The sequence below is a fragment of the Botryllus schlosseri genome, chromosome 7 (assembly GCF_051294905.1).
Source record: "Botryllus schlosseri isolate E-star chromosome 7, Bs_hap1, whole genome shotgun sequence".
Lineage (NCBI taxonomy): Eukaryota > Metazoa > Chordata > Ascidiacea > Stolidobranchia > Styelidae > Botryllus > Botryllus schlosseri.
The window spans coordinates 28,799,884-28,822,962 of record NC_137242.1 but is presented as its reverse complement, the minus strand read 5'-3'; the positions used below and the strand labels follow the sequence as shown (position 1 = coordinate 28,822,962).

Here is a 23,079-nt window from a genome sequence, read left to right as displayed (position 1 = left end):
GAGCGAGTCGTGTGGGCGATAGATCGAGAGAAAGCTGCAGATCGGCGGCTATGATTCAAAAACGTATTTCAGTTACGTCATGCGGAAGCGGCACTGATAACATTGATATTGTCCTGGGATTTTGCCAACTCACAATTGTTGGTTCTGAGTTATATAAAAACATATATATTATTTGCCGTCAAAATCGTACGAAAAACGCCTCAATCACCGCGATGACGTAACGGAAAGGCACGTGCAATTAAACTGTGACTGTCACATTTGATTATTATTTTGAGGTTGACGTCCTTGTTTGAGAGAGATCATGAGCAAATTGATGCTAAGCAAGAAATGAGAATGGATTTACTGTATTTTCAGATTAGCTGTACTTGAATCTCTATTCTCATACCTCACAATGAGCACATCAGAGCTAAAAGACGTTGTTCATTCAGTAGGCAGGTCAACTAGACTAATCCTATATGGTATGAGACTTATATATACCATGAGACTTGGAAAAATCTACAGAAAGCTTCGCAGTCTTGCGATTGCTGCTTTGGCGATATATTTCGTGATAGCCATCCGACAAGGATTGGTCCCGGAAATAACGATAAGAACAACAAATCACGGAGCCATACATACGGAACACAACAAGTCATGGAGCGTAGCGCTCAAGGAAAAGTGAGTAGATTGAGATAAAAACCATTCCGCGTTAAATATGCACACGCACAGTAGCGGGCACCTATGCATGTGGACATTCAGCATCGTGTTCATTGGTGGGGAGAGATTATCGCCTAATCGTTTCCCCGACCCTGGTCACACGATACAGCAGGGCTGTTCAAAAATGACTTTTTTTCTTAAATTATACTAGCTAATAATAAAATTGTTAGGTCACCTAATTGAAACCTGCACACCAAATTTGGTTCAATTCCAACCACTAGCCGCATTGCTACAGCAGAAGAAAGTTTTTTTTATTTAATATGTAAAATTAAATAAAAAAATTCAAACTTTCTGTTCCCCCTATGAAATTGTTCAGTTGTCTATAGAAACGATGTTCACTAAATTCGGTTCAATTCTAACCAGCGGAAGCGGAGTTATTGCCGTCGTAAAATTCGGTTTTGAATAAAATGGTATTTACGGTGGACACAACTATAAAAAAAATTAAAGGATTGGCCAGCGTAAATACTATTTTATTCAAATCTAAAATATTTTGACGGCAATAGCTCCGCTTCCGCTGGTTGGAATTGGACCAGAGTTTGTGAGCAGCGTTTCTATAGACAACCTAACAATTTCATGGGGTGAACAGAAAATTTTCAATTTTTTCAATTTTCTTCTGTAGCAATATGGCTAGTGATTGGAATTGAACCAAATTTGGTATGCTGGCTTCCATTAGGTAATCTAATAAATTTATCAAGTAGACATTAGAATTTAAGAAAAAAAAGTCATTTTGAACACCCCTACTATACAGCGGTGGGCCAGAATCTGAGTTTGGCGGAGGTCAAGACTCCCACTGGACTTCTACAGAACTCATATTGATTTGCATGTAGTAAATATTGAATAAAATCTTGTCGCCTATTTCGGAAATCGTAGTATTGTTTTATACTTTTAACGCCGTTGTTGAAGTATATTTCATGATGTGCACCAGCATCCTATAATGCATTAGACGTGTACATAGTAAGCTTTGGTATTGCGACTCGCCAAACATTCGAGGTTACCCCAAGCAGGGCTTTGGAGCAGCCGTAAATTTGCTTTGCTCCAGCTCCGCCTCCGGAGCTTTCTTCTCTCATACATTAGCTCCAGCTCCGGAGTCGCATTATTACCACTGCTCCGGCTCCAGCTCAGAAAACTATATCGAAGATGTCTGTCTATATCAGGGGTGAGCAACCCGCAACCTGCGGGCCATATGTGGCCCGCGAGAAGGTTTTGAGTAGCCCGCGAGCTAATTTCCCATTATATTATTGAAATTATGTTATATTATCGAAATTGAATTGCTCAGGTTGTGAACTTGCAAGGCTAACCAAAAATATAATTAGTATGGCCGCGACACTTGGGATTTTGATGACTGAAATGTCTGTTCCCACGCATTGGGTCCAGCAGTCACATGTTTACTAAATCGTCGTACATAACAATAAACTAAAAAAGTAGTGAAATTTTTCTTCACGCTTTCGCGTGTTTAGTTGTCATTTCTTTCTCTGTAGCCTACCCCCACCTGAAAATTAAAAAACGGCTGATTTAGCCGATTTAGTTTAACTATATTAGCAATTACGAGAGAAAGTATATTCGCGTTTGCGCTCGCAGAAAAATCGTCGACGATGAAATGTCGGCACAAAATGATTGTCGTATATTAGCGGAAACCTCGATATCGATATGTCCAGATGCCGAATATTCCTGTGCTTGCAAACTGAGCCCAGCGGGCGGTATACAGTCGACCCGCAATATACCCAAGTAATAATAATATTAACTTCAAAATTTTACGCGCCTGACCTGGCTAGTGGGCAACGCACTCGTTCGTCAATTTCATGTGGCCCTCTAGCCGAAAAAGTTGGCCACCTCTGGTCTATATAGAATTTACCCGTGGGTTAGTTATCTATAATAATCTAGAGCAGTGCTCTTCAACCGGGGTTGTCGTACATCCTAGGGTGTACCAGAATTTGCAAAGGGTGTACCACTCGGATGAGGCGTACAGGGGTGTACCAGATCCGAATTACAATGAGCCGATGGCTAGCTATCACAAAGACAGGTTTATGGGTCAGTACAGGTTGACGCACATGAGCAATATGGTACGATGTTATCTCAAGTGTAATACTGTACACCGCTCGATTGTGATGTCATAAGCAAATATTTCTCCTATTCATTTAGCCGTCGGCAATGGACCAATGGTTCCGTTTGGTGTTGGAAAGTATGCAGTTATTAACAAACATGTGTTCAGCTAGTCATTTGTCTTTTAGTGATTTTTGAGGAAACCGCCGCGATAGCTCAGTCTTCTTAAATCAGTACTTCCTACCCGACGTTAATAAATACCGCAATGCACATAAATGAAGTGAAGTAGCCAGCCAGGGTCGAAACAGCTTCCATGTTGAAATCGAAACCCTTTTGTTTTAAAATGCCGATTTTATGTCCAATATTTCGCCATACATTTGCAATTTAGTATTTTGTTATTAGTGATGCAAATTAGCGACAATAGACTGTGTATAGCGGCATACGATCTGAGGTTACTGACATCTTTTGCAGCCCATGTGCTACTATCGACTGTGTGTGGTGTGGGGCAGGCCTGATACGCAGTAGGCTGGTGCGCCTGCTATCATCGCTGATCTGAATTACCGCTTCTGCAGCAGTAGCTTTACCTACTCTCTCCCCTATACTATTACGTTTAGGTTGATTATCGTTCGTAGTGTCATGCTGTTTTGGGGCTGACATGAAATAAATTCCAATTTGCGTGGCGGGCGGCCTAACTGGCTGCGAATAGACTCTGTGACCAAATATACTATTTTATTCAAATCTAAATTTTTTGACGGCAATAACTCCGCTTCTACTGGTTAGAATTGAATCAAATTTGAAGAACATCATTTTTATAGACAACCAATTACTTTCATATGGGGTGAACAGAAAAATTTCACATTTTTCGTTATTCATTTTTATATTATAAATAGAAACTTTCTTCTTCCGTAGCCATGCGGCTACTGGTTGGAATTGAACCAAATTTGGTGTGTAGGCTCAAGTTATAGGTAACCTAACAATTTTATCAAGTAGCCAGTACGATTTGAAGAAAAAGTCATTTTTGAAGACCCCTAAATGAACAGGGGTGTACGAGTTTTGAGCAAACGTTAAAAGGGTGTACCACGTCGAAAAAGGTTGAAGAGCACTGATCTAGAGTCTGTCAGCAGTCAGTAACATCGGATGCAGCAACTAAGACATAGGTGTCGCCGTACTTGTCAATTGTCGATAACGTCATAGTTGCACTAGAACGCACTGTACTCCGTGCCATTGCTGTATACAGCATTAAAATTCTAACGAGGCGTTTTAACACTGGCACTGTACTCATTAACAGCTATACAGCTTAATTCAATCTTTAAATGCGCGATTATTATTGAACTGTAACTGAAGTAAGAGCAATATGGGCGGATATAACGACGTGATCAATAGAAATTCGATTTGTACCAAATGGCCAATGGTTTGGCGTTCAATATTGGCGCACTCGTTACCAGTCCATCCGGTGTCGATCAAGTTTATCGGAATATAATATTTTCCCGTTGAAACGAATCGAATTAAACACTGTGTCATGCACATTGCGTCATGGCCATAACGAATTAAACTATGCAGTATGCACATTGCACATTTAGAAGTTTACGAAACAGATGATTACAAATTGGAAATCGCGTATCAAATCAGTAATTTGTCTCCAACATTAAATACCATGGGATTTTGAGCTACTCTTCTGCCATCCCCTATTTACGCTCGAAAATCCTTACTGGAGTGAATGACGATGATGCGCAGTAATGAATTCGAATTAGCATGCATAATTGCATACTCAATAACACTGTCCAATTTCGCAGCCCGATTAAAGAACGATCACGAAAGAACGATTATTTGCTCATCCGATTCATAGCAACGATGAGATGGAATTTCTCGACTCGTGCTCGTCATATCGACATGTGCTACGAAATCATGATTTTATCCTCTCTCCCATTTCGCGTAATACATAGTGATCAATATTTTCGAACCGTATACAATTGGCCAACAAGGTTGTGCTGATGATGAAATTGCGGGTATCCCGAATACCCACAATATTCACAGGCATATTTCGCATACCAAGGTTCGACACTTATGTATAAAATTGAACCTTGAACATACGACTGCTCTGCAGTTAAATCCCCAGGAACATGGTTAGTCGGAAAAGGTAGCGCCAAGGAGGAAGAGATTCTTAATCTCGCGAAGGTCTGCTGTTGAATTATGTGAACTCAGCAGATATGGTTGTTGCATATATAATAGCATCTTATGAAATACGTCGGAGCCGTAGCTACCCCTAAAATAACTGGCTCCAGCTCCGGCTGAATTTTATGTAGAAGCTCCGGCTCCAGCTCCGGTAAAAATGCACGGCCCCGGGGCTCCGGCTCTGGGCTCCTGCTCCGACTCCAAAGCTTGCACATATAAGAGGTTCACCAAGTGTGTACACTGTACACTGTGTACAGGTTAATAAACACTGGTATATAGTAATATGAGGAACGGTGACCAGTTAACTTTTACATTGCTGGATGAGTGGATATGCTAGACTCTAGAGCAGTGGTTCTCAACCTGGGGGCGTGAAAGCATCTGAAGGGAGCGCGAAGAAGCGGTCAACTGAAAAATATTTCGTGCTCTGCAAAATTTACCTCCAATTCACGCGTGTTTCTCTATATCTAGACCGAATTTCATATTTTTTAATTCTTTCATCAACAGTCATAACCTTCCATGCCACCAAAAAATCGGTTGGGGTTGCTAGCATCCCAGTTGGATTTTGTGATATGACGATAAGGGGGGCGCGAAATTTTTCACTATCATAAAGGGGGGCGTGTCTGAAAAAAGGTTGAGAACCACTGCTCTAGAGAGTAGGATTGCCATATTTTGGTATCGGGAAAGGATGACACTTTTACCAAATCGTATAAGGTCATCACTTTCATCTGATTGCCTAATGACACGCTCGAACGCCCGTATTACCCATTTCACGTCATTTCTGCCGATTTTCAGTTGAATCTGTCCAATATCATAGCTGTAAGAGCTGTAAAGGAGGACGGATTACCAAAAAGGAGGACATTTAGGCATCCTCGGAGGACATTTTCAAAAACCTAAAAAAGGAGGACAAATCCTCCCAAAGTAGGACGTATGGTAACTCTACTAGAGAGAAAAAGAGGGTGGCTTTCTGAGGTCATATGCAAGTGTCAAGAGAGCTCCTTTAACCGAGTCTCGGAAATCAAGTAGGCCTGCCCGCTAATATGTTTCGCGCAAATATTGTATGCCTAGCTGCGACTCATAGGCCTATATACATGAGTGAGGCGTTTTTGATGTAATGAAAGTTGTTTAAGCGCGTCTCGCGCAGCAAATAGTAATAATGATAACGGTAGAGGTGGTTTGAACTTGAGGTTCACGTTCGCGTTCTGTGTATTAGGATTAACTTCAGAAATTTAGCGGTTCACGTTCACAAACGAACCTTGGAAGGTTCTGCATTGTGAACCATTTCAATATAGTACAATTTCAAGGTACGTCGGGCCACTCTATTCATGGCGCTGTCAGCATAAAAGATCAACACCGAACAAGCATGCACCTTGCCAATCTCAAAAATTTTACTTGCTTTGTTACAAAATTTTGCTCGAAATATTCATCTATCTGATGTTTGTAAATATTTAGTGACTCTCTGCTGTGAGGTTCACCCGCAGTCACACAGCATCAAGAACGAAATAGGCCTACACTAGATATAGGTAGCCAGGGAATGGTTCTTATTCAACCAATCAATGACAAGAATACATCGTTGTCTAATGTAAAAAAATCGAGCAGGCGCTCGTATCCATCTTGCTTTTATATTTTTATTGTATCATAAAACCAAATCCGTGCGATCGAGTTGCTGGCTATGTATTACTTGTTTATGAGGTAATACCGCTAGCAAGTAGAGAAACCCGTTTTACCCTTTGCTCAATGTCAATGTAGCAATAGTCAAACGCCGAATACATTGTCCAGTCTGGCCAGGACCGTTAAGACGTAAGCTTATATTCCGTTGGGTTGCAAGTCCTCGTCGAAGTCGTTGACAAAGTGATGGAAGATATTGATGTTATGGGATTATCATAGCATTTGATTGTTATAGTCATAGCATTTGATTGTTATAGTTATTACATTTGGTGACGTTCGAAAAGTCAGCATTTACTTCAGCATTGTGGCATAATGTGGCCGAGTCGTCGCTAGGTAGCCTATCATGTATAATCAGAGGTGATCAAAGTAGCCAAGAAATCTACTCAAGTAGAAGTAGAAGCACCGACGAAAAAATCTACTCAAGTACGAGTAGAAGTACTTCTTCCATAAGCATAAACCATAAACTACTTGAAGTAGAAGTAGAATTGACTGACTTTTAAAGTACTCAAGTAAGTAAGTAGTTGTGAAAACGATCCTAATTTGTTCACATGGATTGTATAAAGGTGCAAATTGAGCTATGCGAAAGGTGACGAGCTATATTCACATTGATGCATACCAGCCGGTATCCAATTTTTGATAGCAAAAGCATTCGTCCACATCATGGGATGAAAATGATAGGATTGATATGGAAATGCGATACTTATCCTGTTTTCTCGAACAGCTCGTTTTAAAAAATAGCATGGTATGGCGCCATCCCCCATATTATAAGGTCCGTAGTTTAGTCGAAGAGCAATACAGAAAAGTTGTATAGGATACGGTGTAAACACTTTGCGCGATTAGTAAACGTTAATAAAAAATATGGTAGGCCGTAAAAATCCCATATTGTGTAGCTTTATTTCCGGAAATTACAGGCATTACTACACTTGCTTTCAAACTTCAACATGCATGGTATCCATACCAAAGAACTGATATTAAGTATAACTCAAAGTATATGATACTGGGAATTGAAAATAAAACATAAATACTAGTTCTAAAAGCGGTACACGTTTTCCATGCCTTTAGTCCAGAAAGCATCAACGGTGGTATGCTGAAACAGCTCTAAAACTAACAAAAAAGTCAGAGTCCACTATTCCAGGTTAGGAAGTGCCGTGGACATGCTAGATTACGATATGACAAGTAATTAAATGCTGGATTGCGAAACATCAGTTTCAAACGTTATGATTAGCCATATATACTACGATGAATTATTTCATATGCGCGAAGGGCGACAATGTGGTGTGGACTCAGGGATATCTAGATATATAATTCTAGATATCCCTGTGTGAAAGGAATCACGCCAACCCGCCACATGAATTATATTCATCGATACTTTCGTGAAATCATACTGGTAACGCCGTATCCACCGCGCGACTGAAATTCTGGCTTTTTTATGGAAATCAAATGGTGGTACTCCGTGAAAACAGCCCCGAAATTCCTCAGACTATCTACCTGATTGGAAGATTGAACTACTTGACAAACTAAAAATAGCGAAAAGTAAGTAAGTAGAGCACAAAATATTATGAAGTAGAAGTAGAAGTAGCGAAAATCAGATCTACTTGAGCAAGTACCAGAAGTAGAGGAAAAGTACTTGAGTACTTCGAAAAAGTAGAAGTACTTCGTTACTGACCACCTCTGTGTATAATGTACATTAATATATCACTTCACTGACATGTATAGGGTTGGAATTAACAATATGACGTCACGTGACGAAATGGGCTCACGTTCGTGTTCACACAGATCCTTTCAAAAAGGTTCGCGCTCACATGAAACGGAACCTTTGAGGGTCCCGCATCATCCCCAATTAATGGCTTATAGATCTGATAGCGGAGACCTCGAATTAAGCATTAGATAAGATGATTGCGGATTCAGATTGCGGCTTAGATTTAGTGCGCGTCCATAATTATGTTACTGTGTCTCCGTAACTACGAAGCTTGCGATTAGATTAGATCTGTGGTTTCCAACATTGTTGCCCAGCGCTACAATGATTCGAGTATACTCTCATACTAATCGAGTATCAATTTTAATGCAGTGAAAGACGATTTTTTCCGTGTAGGCCTACTGATATTATACGCCGCTTTCCGTTAAAAGTTGCATTTTAAACGAGAATTATAAATCCACTCGTTTCCAAACTTGGAAACTTTGAAACGTAAAATATGCTCGAATAACTGCACCCAAAATCATCATTAAGGATATCGAACATCATTAAGGATATTCGAACACTCGATTTGACTCGACGCACAACACTCGATTAGGAATCGAATCTCGAATTACCTAGGTCAGGGCCTCAGGGGTGGCCAACCTTTTTGCTATTCAACTACCTATGTAGCCTACGGCTGCATTTCATTTTATGGCATAGTCATAATGAGCTAACGGGGGCCAAAATGCCATGTCAAACTGTCCAATGTCCATGTCCAACCCCGGTGAACTACTCACTAATCTATTTTTCATATCGGCTTACTAAGCGCAGTGAAATCGCTATAGTGTTTATGTTAGGAACAGTTACTGGGACCTGTTGTGGTCGCGCGAAGCTCGGAAACCTTTTCGCGTACACGAAGTAATTTCTTCCGTAATACTAGTGTAATAGTATTACATAGTAGTATTAAATATTTATGCTTTCTCAACCCATGCGGTCAGATTTACCGGTAGAGTTGATAGAGGTTTTTTTTCCGAACATTTAGGGCAAGTATATATGATGATACATATTCGGGCGGGTCAATTGTTGTAGGTCACTTAGTTGCACGCTGTTGTTTCATGACCTCCCATCAGGATTGTCGGTATAGTGAAAAGGTATTGAAATCGGTCAAACGTATACCAGAACCAAACTTCTTTGGTGAGGAGAACACGGATGCAAGTTGGTATTTCTGTATGGGGTGTATCATTTCCCTCTGCTGTTCGCATCGTACTGTGGGGTTGTGATTGCAAAGGGTGCTACCATGTAAAAAGACCAAAAGAAGTCGCATTCCAAGGTTAATTAAAACCTCTCATAAATCGGCAATCAATTCGTAAATGCAAGTTGTATGTGGACGGTCGCCAACACATACTAATTGAATTACGCGTCGACGGCCCCACAAATATCCGTCTACGGTGGAAGGTTGGCCACTCCTGACCAAGGTACTGGATTTTGCCGAGCACTGGCCTACCCCTAATTTCCGATTTGAAAATTTTCCACGTGCCCCGTTGGTGGGCATGCCCATGTGGAAAACCACTGGACTGAATGATTTTGAATATATTCGTTTCATTTGCAACAGATACATTCCCAAATCATCTCGCAAAAGTTCATTCAGTCTCATGGGATTTGCCAAGGTAAGTCTGATGGAAAGACAGCGATACCCGCGGCATGATTTTCAACTCGTGATGTCACCAAAGAACATAAGCTGCGTCGACCAAACATATGATGACCAAGGTAGAATTGTGCGTATCATTTCAAGCCTGTCGTTTGCATCGTTTTCTCAATGGCGCGCCTCTAACTAGCAGTACTTTCCTTCTCGAAAATGTGCCCCGCGTGGAACGCTGAACACTTTCGCGTGGTGGTTGGCAATGCTTCCTCATTATCAGTTTAATAATAATTCCATCACTTCAAAACGCCACAAGATTGTAATACAATAGAAATAGAGGAAGGTACCGAATATACTAGCAGTAGTCTTTGAGATTAGACACCCATTTTGGCCTTGATGATGTCAATAAGTATGAAAAGCAACAGGATATAACTAGGACATAGGAAAATATTTTATGGCAAGTGCCAGAAGGCGAGTTCAAAATACGAGATCGTGTTCACGTTATCTCGAGCGTTGTTTTGTATTTATTCAGTAAAGTTTATTTGTATTTTGACGTGAATGTGGACTTGCTGGGCGACTGTCGGATTGACGTCGAAATACTATTCCCCAGCTGTGGTCTGGCGTAGTTGATAGAGCATTGTTATTTCATGTAGTTGCTTACGACGAATTATCTCATATGGAGTTAAAGTCCAGAGACCTCCGATGAAACTTCTATTCAACAAAAAGTATGATTCAAAGGAGATTTTGACTAATTCGAAGAAGCAGGGTTCAAAACATTAAATTTATTGAAAATAAATACAATGTAATAAATGCTTGGAATTCGAATTGTGTCGTAATACGCTCGTATTCAGACGAATAGAAACCTTTTCCGTGTTTCGCACCATCTCTGACGTAAATGATGTTAAATTCATTCATATTTCTATTTTCTTAGCCTCCTGGTCAATGATTGTATTCGTAAAATCCGAACCTAAAAACATCGAACGTCGCGAGCTGATTAGAAACACATGGGGGAAGAGAGATCTGTACCGTCAAGTGCGGTTAATAACGCTTTTCGTGCTGGGAATCGACGACAGTCTCACTGATGGGATGATTGCGAAGGAGCAGCTTAATCACGACGACTTGATTCAGATAAACCTCACAGAGATTTACAGGTAAACTAACCTAATTATATTTTCGCATCCCCTCGAAAGTTGATCGGTTCGCAAAATTGGGGGCGATGCAAACCCACTTCATCGATTATCTTGTGTTGTCGCCGAGATCCGTAAGCAAAATAACTTTCCGGCCAGCAAGATTAGTCATGCGTAGAGTAGGTAGGTGTATATAAAGTAGAATGTGTGAGGGCATATCATGAGTTGATCAAATAACGCGCAATGACTCGAGTATACAAGTCAAGTCAATACATAAACTGACTTAGGTCAAGTCATTTTCGAATTTTAGGAAAATGACTGAAGGCAAGTCTAGTCAAAAAATGGAGTCGAGTCATCACTGGAGGCCCCGACTGGAATCATTGCAACCCTGATGAATATTACATGTCAATAGTGCCGTGTTCGATCCACATTGAATTATAATAACAGTGTTTATTTTGCGATAATATTCGAACCAATCGAGCAATGAACCCTAAAATCGAGTATCTGAAAGCTGACCGCCATAGTTACGCCTTAGCGTTTCGATTCCAACCAAATTTCAAAAATATGAGAGGTAATCGATGAAATAAAGAACAGATTAAGCATATTGGTTTATTAGTGAAGCTATTACGCCTTCGGAACTGGTATTTTTCTCATATATGGCTATACGCTCGTTACGAAAACCTTATGTGGGGTTGAGTCTCGTTAATGCCAGCACGATTTTCCCTTTTTGAGCATCTGCTTCATTTTCGAAAGTGTTTGCCTATCCGAAAGGTGAGAACAGAGATTAGCTCTACCGTGACTTGAGATAAATGTTTAGACGTAATATTTATTACAAAGAACCGGATATAGTCTGATCTTACAGCAAGCAAGTAGCATATTAGCATCCAGTCTCGATAACGCGGAACTAAAAAGAGCCGGCTCTAAGTTCTATAAACTCCAAGGCCTATATAAATAAAGTTAAATCCGAATGAACCACGAATTCTGTTTCCTTTATTAATATTTAACAGAATTTAGCTGCAATTTACGATAGGCGTGTGGACACGGTAAACGAGCGGTTGGTCATACGCAAATTTAAACGTTGGTTCAAAATATCCTGTCACTCAGGTGCTCGATTTTGCCCAGATCTATAATAACGGAAAATTTTACTTTCCACAGAAATGTCGGATATAAAGTCCTAGCTGGCATGCAATGGATGGAGATCAATTGCGACCAACATTGGATATACGCATCGGCGGATGACGATATGATACCTAGACTAGATCGTGTTTACAGGGAGGTAGAAAATGAAATGGCGAAAAAAATCGGATACGTTCCGATCATCTGTCACTTCAAATGGAGGGACAACAGCCCGAGCAGAGACAATACCACCAAAAACCATGTTTCTGCCGACCACTACTCGCTAGATATTTATCCCAATTTCTGCTCCGGTGGTTTCTATTCGATGTCCGTCTCTGTAGCGAGTGCAATCTTGAAGATATCACGTTATCATAAGTATTTTTACAACGACGACGTATGGTTCACGGCACTGCTGCGTCTGTCGGCTGTAGACGCCGGTCTTCTAGCTTGTCGAAATATTTCGGATGCAAACTGCGGCCTTTCGCAAGTGCGAGGGGCTTCTGTGGATCATGCAGACGGTAACGACAGTTATCTTCGTAGTCATATGCGACATATCTACCTGAGTGATGGGTAGATGCGACATTTCGGGGGAGTATGGTTTTTAACATGGGTTTCCTGAGCCTGTCTGATGGCTCCCTGGAAGTCAAGACACACACTCAACTCGTACATATGATTCGCGTTGACACGACTGTCTTGATCTTCATTGGTTGCAGGCAATTAGGGGGGAATCAGTTGTCGAATTGTCACTGTTGCGGTACGTCGTGTGCAATGGCGTACACAGGGGGAGGTCGGGGTACGGAATCGAAACCACGTCCTTCTGAAATGCTAATTATATCTCCAAAATATATACGCTCAGCTCATTTGTAATGAAAAAACGGTTTCAAGTTGTTCCTTTCGACAAGACACTTCGACAGCTCATTTTAAGGGATCGCATTTCAAACTGGTCTCAGAAAGGGTAAGGTTAGCTGCGTCAAGAGGCTCATCATTATAATCGTTCAACAAAACACGCTTTCAACCTAATGGGCGTTGCTAATAATTTGATATATTGAATTGATCATAAAATATGAAACATTATTACTGATGAGGAAGTCACTGTTGGCGATTGCTCATGTTTTTATAGAATCATTTTGAAATCCAACCAACTGTATTGATTCACTTCGTTTTACCCGTCTCGTTTAGTGATCCGTAATTCTATGTCCGATTATATTCAATTTGATTGTTGAATTGCTATTTTACTTTCTCTCTTCGCTTGCCTAAATATTGTCTTCGTAAATAAATCTCTTGGTACGCTTTAATTTTCGAGCATGGCACGAGCGAGCACTGATGCGAGTCTTGCTTACACGTCATTGTATTTCTATAAACTAAATCCGAAGTCCACCTTGTTCTTCGATTTTGATTGCTTGGTTGGATTACGTTTAAATAAGACTTATAAGTAACGTTGCCGAGTCCAACAGCAGGTTCCAGCAGAGCGGCCAGGATTAGACGCCTGACAAATCTGCGCCCCGTCGCATTTGAGTGTCGCGTTGAAACATCCCATCTGAATGGGTGTCATGAGAAAAGCTGTTTTCAAAGATGCAACTTGCCAACTTGCCAATGCTCCTTCGTGCGTCCATGGTTGAAATTATCTACTCAAAACGGCATGCATATCGTAACCTTAACAGTAGGACAGTGGCTCTTCACCGGCTTTCCATGGATCTAAAGGGATTCCCTGAGTAAGTCCCAGAGGTACCTTTTGGAGGTCCAGACACACAGCCAACTCATACATAGGGTTTGAGATTATACGCCCGTTTTAGCCATCATTGGTTGCAGGTGAGTAGGCTTGACGAGAAGTGCATCGCTGTTTCCTACACTACGTGAAATATGTCTAGCTTTGGTTTCCTATAGCTTAACATGGTTTAAGAAGTCCTTGTTAGCGCAAGGTACGCACCAGCGAGTGCCTATATACCGCCGTCATACAGATTGTGCCTGGTGTTGCAAACGCAGTCTGGCAAGTCCTATCTATTGTTACGAAGCCACAAAGTTATTAAAGGAGTGCTACAGACAGCACCTCCCGTCAATGACGAAACAGCTTAACCGACCGACGCGTTAACTACTGTCCGGGCTGTGGGGATAAAGACTTTACCATGGTCGAAACATTCAGCCGCATAACAGGAGGCTGAAAAGCAGAATAAACTCTTCGAAGAGTGGTGGGATTGAAAGCAGCTCGTCCTGTCAGACAGAGGAGAGACGAATCGGTAGGAGGTTTCTCCACACGTCGCGGTAAGCTGTCGGCTACTACAACAGTTGATTGCGTCGATAATGTATCCATGTGGCACGGCTAATTATTGTTATGTGGAAGTCGAAAGGTAAACCGAAGACATTCGTTTCGTATGGAAGGCACTCTCGAAATTATGGGGATCTCTGGTCGCTGAGAGTATGTTGGCAGAAGCGATTCCGCATTACGTGCAGCAAGGGTCGGCAACCTTTTGTATGCAGCGTGCCAGAATATCAAAAAAATTGCAAAATATCACCAACTGGCGTGCCAACCATATTTAATTTTGTCATATTTAGCGTTTCAAGCCAGGAATCACACCAACTATTTACCGGAAACTGGCAACGGCATCGGTTAAGTAGGTGATTCTTACAGTATTGGTCGCGAAGGTTATAAATTTTTTGCTGCCGCACTAGACCTACCGTCTAATGTACGTAATATGTGCAGCATTTAAATTTGGTAGCGCAATGATCGATCTTCTGTGGTTGCCTTGATCGTTCCCGAGTATACTGTGTTCGGTACCATAGCCATTAAGTGACAGGCCCATCGAAGATGTTATGATGAGACGGCCTGGTGATAAAAATGGGCCAATCCCTGTATCATGAAGTCGGTTTGATGTCACAATGTAGTTGATCTGAAATTAGAGATTTGTCTGCAAAGCTCCAGAGATCGCAGTATAGTGGTAAAGGTTATTGTCGTCGCTCCAGATATATTGGAATCGCTTCCACGTATCAGACGAAACTAAAATAAGATATTCATTCGTGAGAAGAACACAATTCCAAATTCGCATTTCGTCAAGGGACTGATTATTTCCCTCTGTGGCCTGTGGGTCTCATTCGAGACGCGCGGCTCGAACTGCGGGAGCTGGGGTATTCGTGTCGGTCATTTCGGCGCCTGGACACTGGACACATCAATCAATGTCGGACGTTTTAGCCAACATGCGGCGCTGTTATAATTCAATGTTTCATCACCGCAAATAATTTTGGTCACGCACACTGTGCACGGAGTCGCCGGGTGCCGAAACGTGTGTCTCCTAGCGTGAAAATGCCCAGCGCCAAAATGCGGGTTCTTATGAAATATTCGCGGTCCCACAGGCTGCACAGTGCTCACTCCCAGACTAAAGCATCCAAACGGTTTCATACGATATTAGGTTGCCGTATATTTATTTTTGCAGGTTTCCCAAAATCAAGAAACCAGGCCATGGTAAATCGCGCGCAGGGGCACGCGTGCCGGGGTTTGGCGATCCTCGACGTACAAGGTAGAGATAGCCTACGCGTAATCTAATATGTAAGCTTACGCGGACGCATACATAACGCAGAGCCATAAGAGGTAAGGCGTCGGTTTGTTCCAACTACATACGTCAGTAATATAGGGATATCGTCTAGAGATGTACGGATCATGGTTTTTTAGGATCCTGATCCAATCCTGTTTCATGATATCATAATCCTGATCCAATCCTGATCCTGTTGCAATCGCATATTTCATTATCCGAGTCCAAAAATAATCCTGTTTTCAAAAATTGCTTCATGATCCATATTACTATATGAGTAGCGGCAAATATTATATTACTATATGCGATTTCTGGAAAAATATAAACATCAACAGAAACTCAAGCTAGGATGAACGTACAAAATAATAGTAGTTTACATACTGCAAACAGATAGTTGATAACTGAAATTGTATTCAACAACTGCAACATGGTCATCGTTAAGATACAGACTGACAGAAAAAAAGAAATGATGACACAATCAGCGTGACCTCACTTGAAAACATAGTCACCAGCACTTTTACCTACAACTAAAGCATCTAAGCTGTAAGCTGGAAGTGAGGATCTTTTTTCTCAATAGTATTTCAACATAAACTGAACGCCCTTTACCCTCATGGATGCACTTGATACAGGAATACTAATATTGATTTTACCAACAGCCAACAGTAAGTATATTGAGATTTGGATACCTAGCAATTGTATTGGGATTCATCTAAGCCGATGCCATCTCCAATATATGAGTCACTCAAAGGACTCTTATTATAGTCTTCGAGCTCATCAGTTGAACTTTTTGACATGATACTGGCAGCAAGCACAAATCGTAGCCAGCACATTTCCCATCTCTCTTGCCTACCAAGTATAGGAACTGTCTCCAAGCATCACTTTTAGTCCTTGTGACGCTGTTTTCGTCAGCCTTAATAATGTCATTTTGAGCTATCAATTTTAAATTCTCTGACATTCTAAATTAGACAAGAACCACAAATGATATCAACAAACATCAAAATCTGACGAGAGAGCAGCTCAAGACGTTTCTGCCGCTGAAATTTCCTACGCGGAAAAAATATAATATCAGACTTTTACTTGTAAGAAATAGAATTTATAAACTACGAGAAGATAAGTTCTACCTTTTCTGAATCAAAACATGTTTGACAAGATTCTGATCATGTTTTCGTCAAAATAAAAATCCTGTCCTGATCCGGATCCGGCAAAACAGTCAAATTTGAAATCCGGATCCAATCCTGTTGCCAAAAAATCACCCGGATTCCTGACCTGTTAGAATCCAAAATCCTGATCCTGTACATCTCTAATATCGTCTCGGTTTACACTTGAGCGATGGATCAAAGACAGAAAATGAACGAGATGTACATTCCTTATTCATGAGGCAGGCATGGACTGCGCGACCGAAAGCTTCAACAACAGTACAGAAATGTGTGATGTTCTAGTCGAAGCAATATCGCAGGCATTGCTGTGGATGTTAGGAATCGGCGCTCATCAAAAATACGAGATCTTATCGCTCTGCATCGGCGTTGCTCTGGCTATCGACTTCTCGGAGAATGCCGAGAAGCTTGCCATTGCATTCATAAGTTACCTCATTCGACAACAAGAGGACATGAACGTCAATATAGTTTTGGTTTGGATACTGTCACATTGTCGTGTCCCTAGTTATGAAGTAGTTGACGTTCTTGTAAGAATGGCGAATGTGTTTTTCAATAATTGCCGTAGTCTTGTGTGGGTCTCAATGAATGAAGAAGAATCGTCCAATCGCAGTTGTAATTTTATGAGAAGAGGTGTCATTGTTGGCTTTATTGCACAAAACATTTTCTTTGTGAAGTTGGGAATACAGATGTTTTAATGTTAGCTTGCCATGCATATTTTCACGTTTTGCACTGTGTTGGGCTAAGAAGAATGTTGCGGTGTGTGCACTGCGCAGTGTGCCGGCAGTATAGCCATCTAAAATGGACGTTTGGATTCGTAAGATTCATAAGATTTACCGATTATATTATTTCTAAATAACGCGTGCCAGTAGGGGGCGGCATTGAAGAACTCTTGTTTAGATAATAATGCTAGCAGTGGGTCGTTGATTCGAATTCTACGAAATGGTTGAAGTGATTACATGGTAATGTAGCTTAAATATAATGTAGCGTCGTCAAGCTATCGTTACCACATGATTCACATATGGGCCTTAAGTAGCTGCGTTATCGTCTAACCTCCATGACCAGATTCTGTCTCCCACACACCATCTATAATTGTCAAACCTTCGATAGAGCATCGTAATGAAGTCCATATTGCCTGTTAATGAATACGAACGAGAGTAACCGAAGAAACTTTTACGTCAAACCACCTCAAGTTCTAAAATGCATTTCAACATTTTCCCAGAATGTGAGGGATCTGGTACAACAATCCGAGAACTTTCTCTCACCAGCGCTTCCTGCACTGGACTCCATAGTGCTCCGAAATCATTGGTGATTTATTGTTATGATTTAGGAGTCTATCCATAACGTTACTCTGACGTTCGCGTAAAAGGGCACTGCACTCTAAAAATGACGTGGTCTCAAATTGAAGGGTAGAACGAAAAAAAAATGGCCTCAGCCGTTTGCTTCAGAACGCCACCGTAATGGAGCTGCAATGTATTGAAATTTCCACAAACACATCACGCTCTAACAGTCACTCAGAGATCGAACTTTATATGGTTGTCAGTCGATGTTATGAAGGAAATATGTCGTACACGACAGAAATAGAATACACTAGGCCAGATTTTGACATAATCTCCTCACTGAATATCTTCCGTTGAACACGGTATCTAAGCCACCTTGGCGTGTACGACATATATCCTTCATCACATCGGCTGACAACTATATGAAGTTTGATCTTTGCGTGACTGCTGGAGCGTGATGCGTTTGTGGAAATTTCAATACATTGCAGCTCCATTACGGTGGCGTTCTGAAGCAACCGGTTGCGGCCAATTTTTTTTTTCGTTTCACCCTTCAATTTGAGACCACGTCATTTTTAGAGTGCAGTGCCCCTTTAAGATGGAAGATGTTAGTTATTTGTGGGACGCATATGATATTTTAAACAGTGTTTTAAATAAATGCCACTTGAAAAAAGATTATGTGTCGTAATTAGGCCTATGTCAAAATTGTGTAGTTAATTTCGAAGAAAAACATGTACACTTAGCGAAAAGAGTGGGTGTGTTCACACCTTACTGGCTGAAAAGGTAGGTACATGAAAACAGAAATGAACTCAGAATTATATCGCGGTCATAAATAGTAAGTGCATTGATAATTTGGATTAAAATGTTGTTCTCGATTTCTACCGCGGCTTAACTCTGAGGTAGGATCTGCTTTCCTGTGTAATGGGTGTATATTAACAACCGTATATCAGGGGTGGGACATTGGTGGAAATACACACTCTTTTCGCAGAGAGTGTGGTATGAGCTTTCCGAAAACGTGCACTAAAAAAGTCAACGAACACGATTTGGAATCATTCAAACCAGGGGTCGCCAACTCAAAACGTGTCGCGGGCCACTTTTCAGAATTCGTAGAGGCCGCGGGCCGCATGACTTCAATATCGGGATAAAAACTGCTGCGTAGTGTTGATAAGATTGATAAATGAAGCAGCTAAATACGCAGTAAAAATGCGAAATCGGTTCAGTCAGGGCAATTTGGGGCCGTCCGTCTATTTATTCAACTGTCCCAGAAAGTCCATTGTTACGTAACAATGTTGATCCTGGCCATCAATGGAGTAATTATCAGTCGGCGGAATCCCTAGAAAGCGTGGTTCATTGTGTGCTTGGAGAACTACGAAGTATTTAAGCAGTTGTTGCTCACTGCAAGGTGTGGTGACTTTTGAAGAGAAACTGTCTGGCGTGATTTTAATCTCTGTTTCAAACGATCGTGGATTTTCCACAGTGCCGTGACCGTGGCCTTCGACACGACGTTATGGTTGCGTGCAACGGTATCGCTTCTACTTGAGGGGCATATTTTCCAGAGGTGGTCAGTAACGAAGTAGTTTTACTTTTTCGAAGTACTCGAGCAGTTTTCGTCTACTTCTGGTAATTACTTGAGTTGATCTTTTTTCGCTACTTCTACTTTGTATTTATTTTGTGAACTACCTACTTAGTTTTCCCTATTTTCAGTTTGTCAAGTAGACGTAGCTTAATTCCCAAATAAGAAAGACAGCCTAAGGAATTTCGGGGCTGTTTTCACGTGGTACCAACATTTAAGTTTCATAAAAGTCATGTAATACCCACAATTTCCGTTGCGCTTCGCGCACAGTAAATATGGTGTGACGCATATGTCTAACGAAAGCATCGCTGAATATATTTAGATACCGGGTTGAGTGGTTCCGTTCACACCGCATTGTCACCTATACCAAATATTTCATCACAGTAAGTATCGCCCCCCATAACGTTTGAAACTATCGTTTCGCAATCTGGCAATAACCTATTATACCTAGCCCATGACGTGTCCAAATTTGGAAGAGTGGACTTCGACTTTTTTACCGTTAGACTTGTTTTAGCAGAGCACCTTCAAAACTTTCTGGACAAAAGACATGAAATATATTTTCCGGTTATTAAAAGTAGTATTTGTATTTTTCTGTCAATTACGAGTATTATACATTGGGTTCTAATCATAGCTTCAGTTCTTTTCTCTGGAAAACATGCATGTTGAAGTATAGAAGCAAGTGTAATAATGCCTTATATTTTTCGAATATAAAGCTATATATGGCATTTTTACGATCCGCCATATTTTAAATTAACGTATACTAATCGCGCCACGTGTTAAAGCTGTATGCAGTACAACTTCTTCGTATTGCTCTTCGACTGAACTAGGGGCCTTATAATATGGGAAAGGGCGCCGTGCCAAAGTATGTTCTCTAAAACGGGCTGTTCGAGTAAACTAAGAATTAGTATCGCATTCCGTATCAATACACTCATTTACATCCCATGATATGGACGACCGCTTAATCTGTCAAAAATTGACACCTCCTGGGATGCATCAATATGAATCAAGCTCTCTACACCTTCCGCATACCTCAATTTGCAGCTTTTCACAGTCCATGCAAACGAATTACGATCATTTTCAAAACTACTTACTTACTTGAGTAGATTTAAGGTCAGTCAATTCTACTTCTACTTCCAGTAGTTTTAGGTTTCTTATGAAAGGAGCACTTCTACTTGTACTTGAGTGGATTTTTTCGTCGCTACTTTTACTACTGCTGCTTGAGTAGCTTTCTTGACTACTTTTACCACCTCTGATATTTTCCAAAATCTATGAGTAGAATATATAGCTTACGTTTTAAGTATTGATGACACCATGATAAAGGTTAAAATGACATTGTCCGGATTCCGTGATAAGCCCGTGAAATTTCAATTCAATCAATTAGAAATACTTTCATTGGGAGTAGAGTTGATATTATCGGCGTTTTGATTGTGTTTTCAGTACCGTGACCAAGTTTTCAACTCACAGCAGAAACCGACTTGACAGCACGGCACATGGAAACTGGAGATTTACGAATGATATTGTTCTTATCGAAACTCAAACCCATTATGACGAGAATGGTGATAATAATGCACCAGCTGCATCCCTCTCATTATTAGCCCTTGTAAATGCATACCAACTTTTGTCTTATGATTTAGGCGTGGTGAAGGGGTCGAGGGGAGGCAATGGCACATTACTGGTTGTCCAGGGGGCGGCAGCTCAAAAAAGTTTGGACAACACTAGACTAGATGAACGAAGCATCTTAATTTTCAATTTATTTAGAAACTTGAAACGTATTTTCTGCATGGTGTCTTAATATAGTTAATGGTCTGCTTTGGGCCTGGCGTACGTAAAACTGCTGCAAGTGTGAAACTCTTTAAACAGAGGTCACAAACCTTTTTTAAACCAAGAGCTACTTCTCTGGTACTGAATAATGCGACGGGCTACCAGTTACTCCTGCCATTTATCCGTGCTCAGTTGGATTTCTTCACCATAGACATTCAGAGCACTGGACTGAGTATCCTCCCCTTACCAATAATAGAAAACTCTCACTCAAGCGTTTCCAGGCTCACTAGCAGTAGTAGCCTAAAAGCCGTTAGGGACAATGATGTCAAGGCTATAATAAGAAGTTTAAATAAATACATTGAATTTCGACATTGCAGTATAGCGACGCGTGGCGAGATAGCGCAGTGGTATAATCCGCGGCTGCAACACCAATGGGTGCGGGTTCGAGTCCGACCGAGGTGGACTTCAGAATTCCGGTACCTAAGTGTTGGAGGTTTACCTAGGCTCCTCCTCGCCACCTCATCCGCGAAAGCGGTGTCTTACAAAAAGCCTAGAGATGGGCCGTACTATAAGTCGGCAGTTACGGAAAATAATGAAGAGTATCGGCCTGGTGTAACTGACCATAGTCGACGAACACCATGAATACCACAAAACAAACAAACAAACAAACAAACAATATAACGACATTAAACAGTATAATAGAGGGTAGCAAACAGCTAAGTCGCAATTTTTTCGAAGGAAAGTGAACAATCTTGCAGAAACTTCAATAGATCCACGGATAACACGTCTAAAGTGTTCAAAAGTTCAAAAGGCAGCATTAAATGAAGTTTCCGAAATATACTATGTAGTTGCAATTTGGGTGAGCTTTGAATATTGAAGGTCCGCCGGTCCGCAAGTTTGACCGGTGTGCAAGGTCAATAAAGCTGATAACCACTGTCATATAACATATCTATACAACTATACCTGTTATCAATCGCAGGGAAACTCGTATACTCGTTTTTAAGTGTTTATTCAGCGTTTTATATAGAGTATAATGCACGTGGTTGGAAAGTCCTACTCGTATAAATACTAAACAGTGACCACTGACCACAGGTCAACAGTAACGTAAAGTAAAGTACTTTTAATTTATTTTGGTTTATATGGAGAGGCATAAAGGCTTGACAACTTGTGCGACATTATCTCCTCATTGCCGAAAGCATGCTGAACCGATCCTCCTTTGAATTTGGCTATTGCACAGAACTGATCAGTCACATTTCTACACCAGACGAGGCCCGCATCAACGGCTGAAAGTCGCAATAGGGCGGTGAACCACACGTCGTCGTTATAGAAATATTTGTGATACCTAGACACTTGATAGATCGCGTTCGACATCGATGCGGGCATCGAATAAAAACCTCCGGTGCAAAAACTTGGATATGAATCCTTAGAGTAGTGCTCGTACGGAACGGAATTTCGGTAATGCATGTCTCTGATCGGTCCTTGGTTACTGCGAAAGCTGTTCTGGCAAGTGATGGGCGTGTTTTAGAAATTGTCGCCAGCCATTTGGTTCTGTATCTCGCCGTAGACTTTGCGCAGATCGGGGATCATGTCGTCGTCCGCTGACGAGTAAAACCAATGCTTCTGGCAGTTCGACTTAACCCAGGGGCGGGCAACTTCTCGAGTCGGCGGG

General features: G+C 41.2%; 3 protein-coding genes and 1 long non-coding RNA gene across 4 annotated transcripts in view; 3 read left to right on the top strand and 1 right to left on the bottom strand.

Moving 5' to 3' along the window:
- The window catches only part of LOC145443197 (uncharacterized), a 550,061-nt gene that overhangs the window by 27,229 nt on the left and 499,753 nt on the right, over positions 1–23,079 (top strand). The window lies entirely within an intron of this gene.
- The window catches only part of LOC145443209 (uncharacterized), a 451,826-nt gene that overhangs the window by 116,489 nt on the left and 312,258 nt on the right, over positions 1–23,079 (bottom strand). The gene's annotated exons all lie outside the window — the stretch shown is intronic.
- Positions 1–23,079, top strand: part of LOC145443194 (uncharacterized) — a 267,709-nt gene that overhangs the window by 160,587 nt on the left and 84,043 nt on the right. The window lies entirely within an intron of this gene.
- Positions 267–12,840, top strand: LOC145442771 (beta-1,3-galactosyltransferase 2-like). Its single transcript, XM_080320754.1, has 4 exons — positions 267–654; positions 9,858–10,012; positions 10,816–11,035; positions 12,167–12,840. Exons 1-4 carry the CDS (start codon positions 392–394, stop codon positions 12,699–12,701), a joined length of 1,173 nt encoding a protein of 390 aa, XP_080176880.1. The 5' UTR covers positions 267–391; the 3' UTR covers positions 12,702–12,840.

What these genes read in the sequence shown, in the direction of transcription:
- LOC145442771 (XM_080320754.1), top strand. Translation starts at nt 392, where the DNA reads ATGAGCACATCAGAGCTAAAAGACGTTGTTCATTCAGTAGGCAGGTCA. An exon ending in AGCGTAGCGCTCAAGGAAAA is followed by an intron (nt 655 to 9,857) that starts GTGAGTAGATTG and finishes CATTTGCAACAG; the next exon opens with ATACATTCCCAAATCATCTC. An exon ending in AACCTCACAGAGATTTACAG is followed by an intron (nt 11,036 to 12,166) that starts GTAAACTAACCT and finishes TACTTTCCACAG; the next exon opens with AAATGTCGGATATAAAGTCC.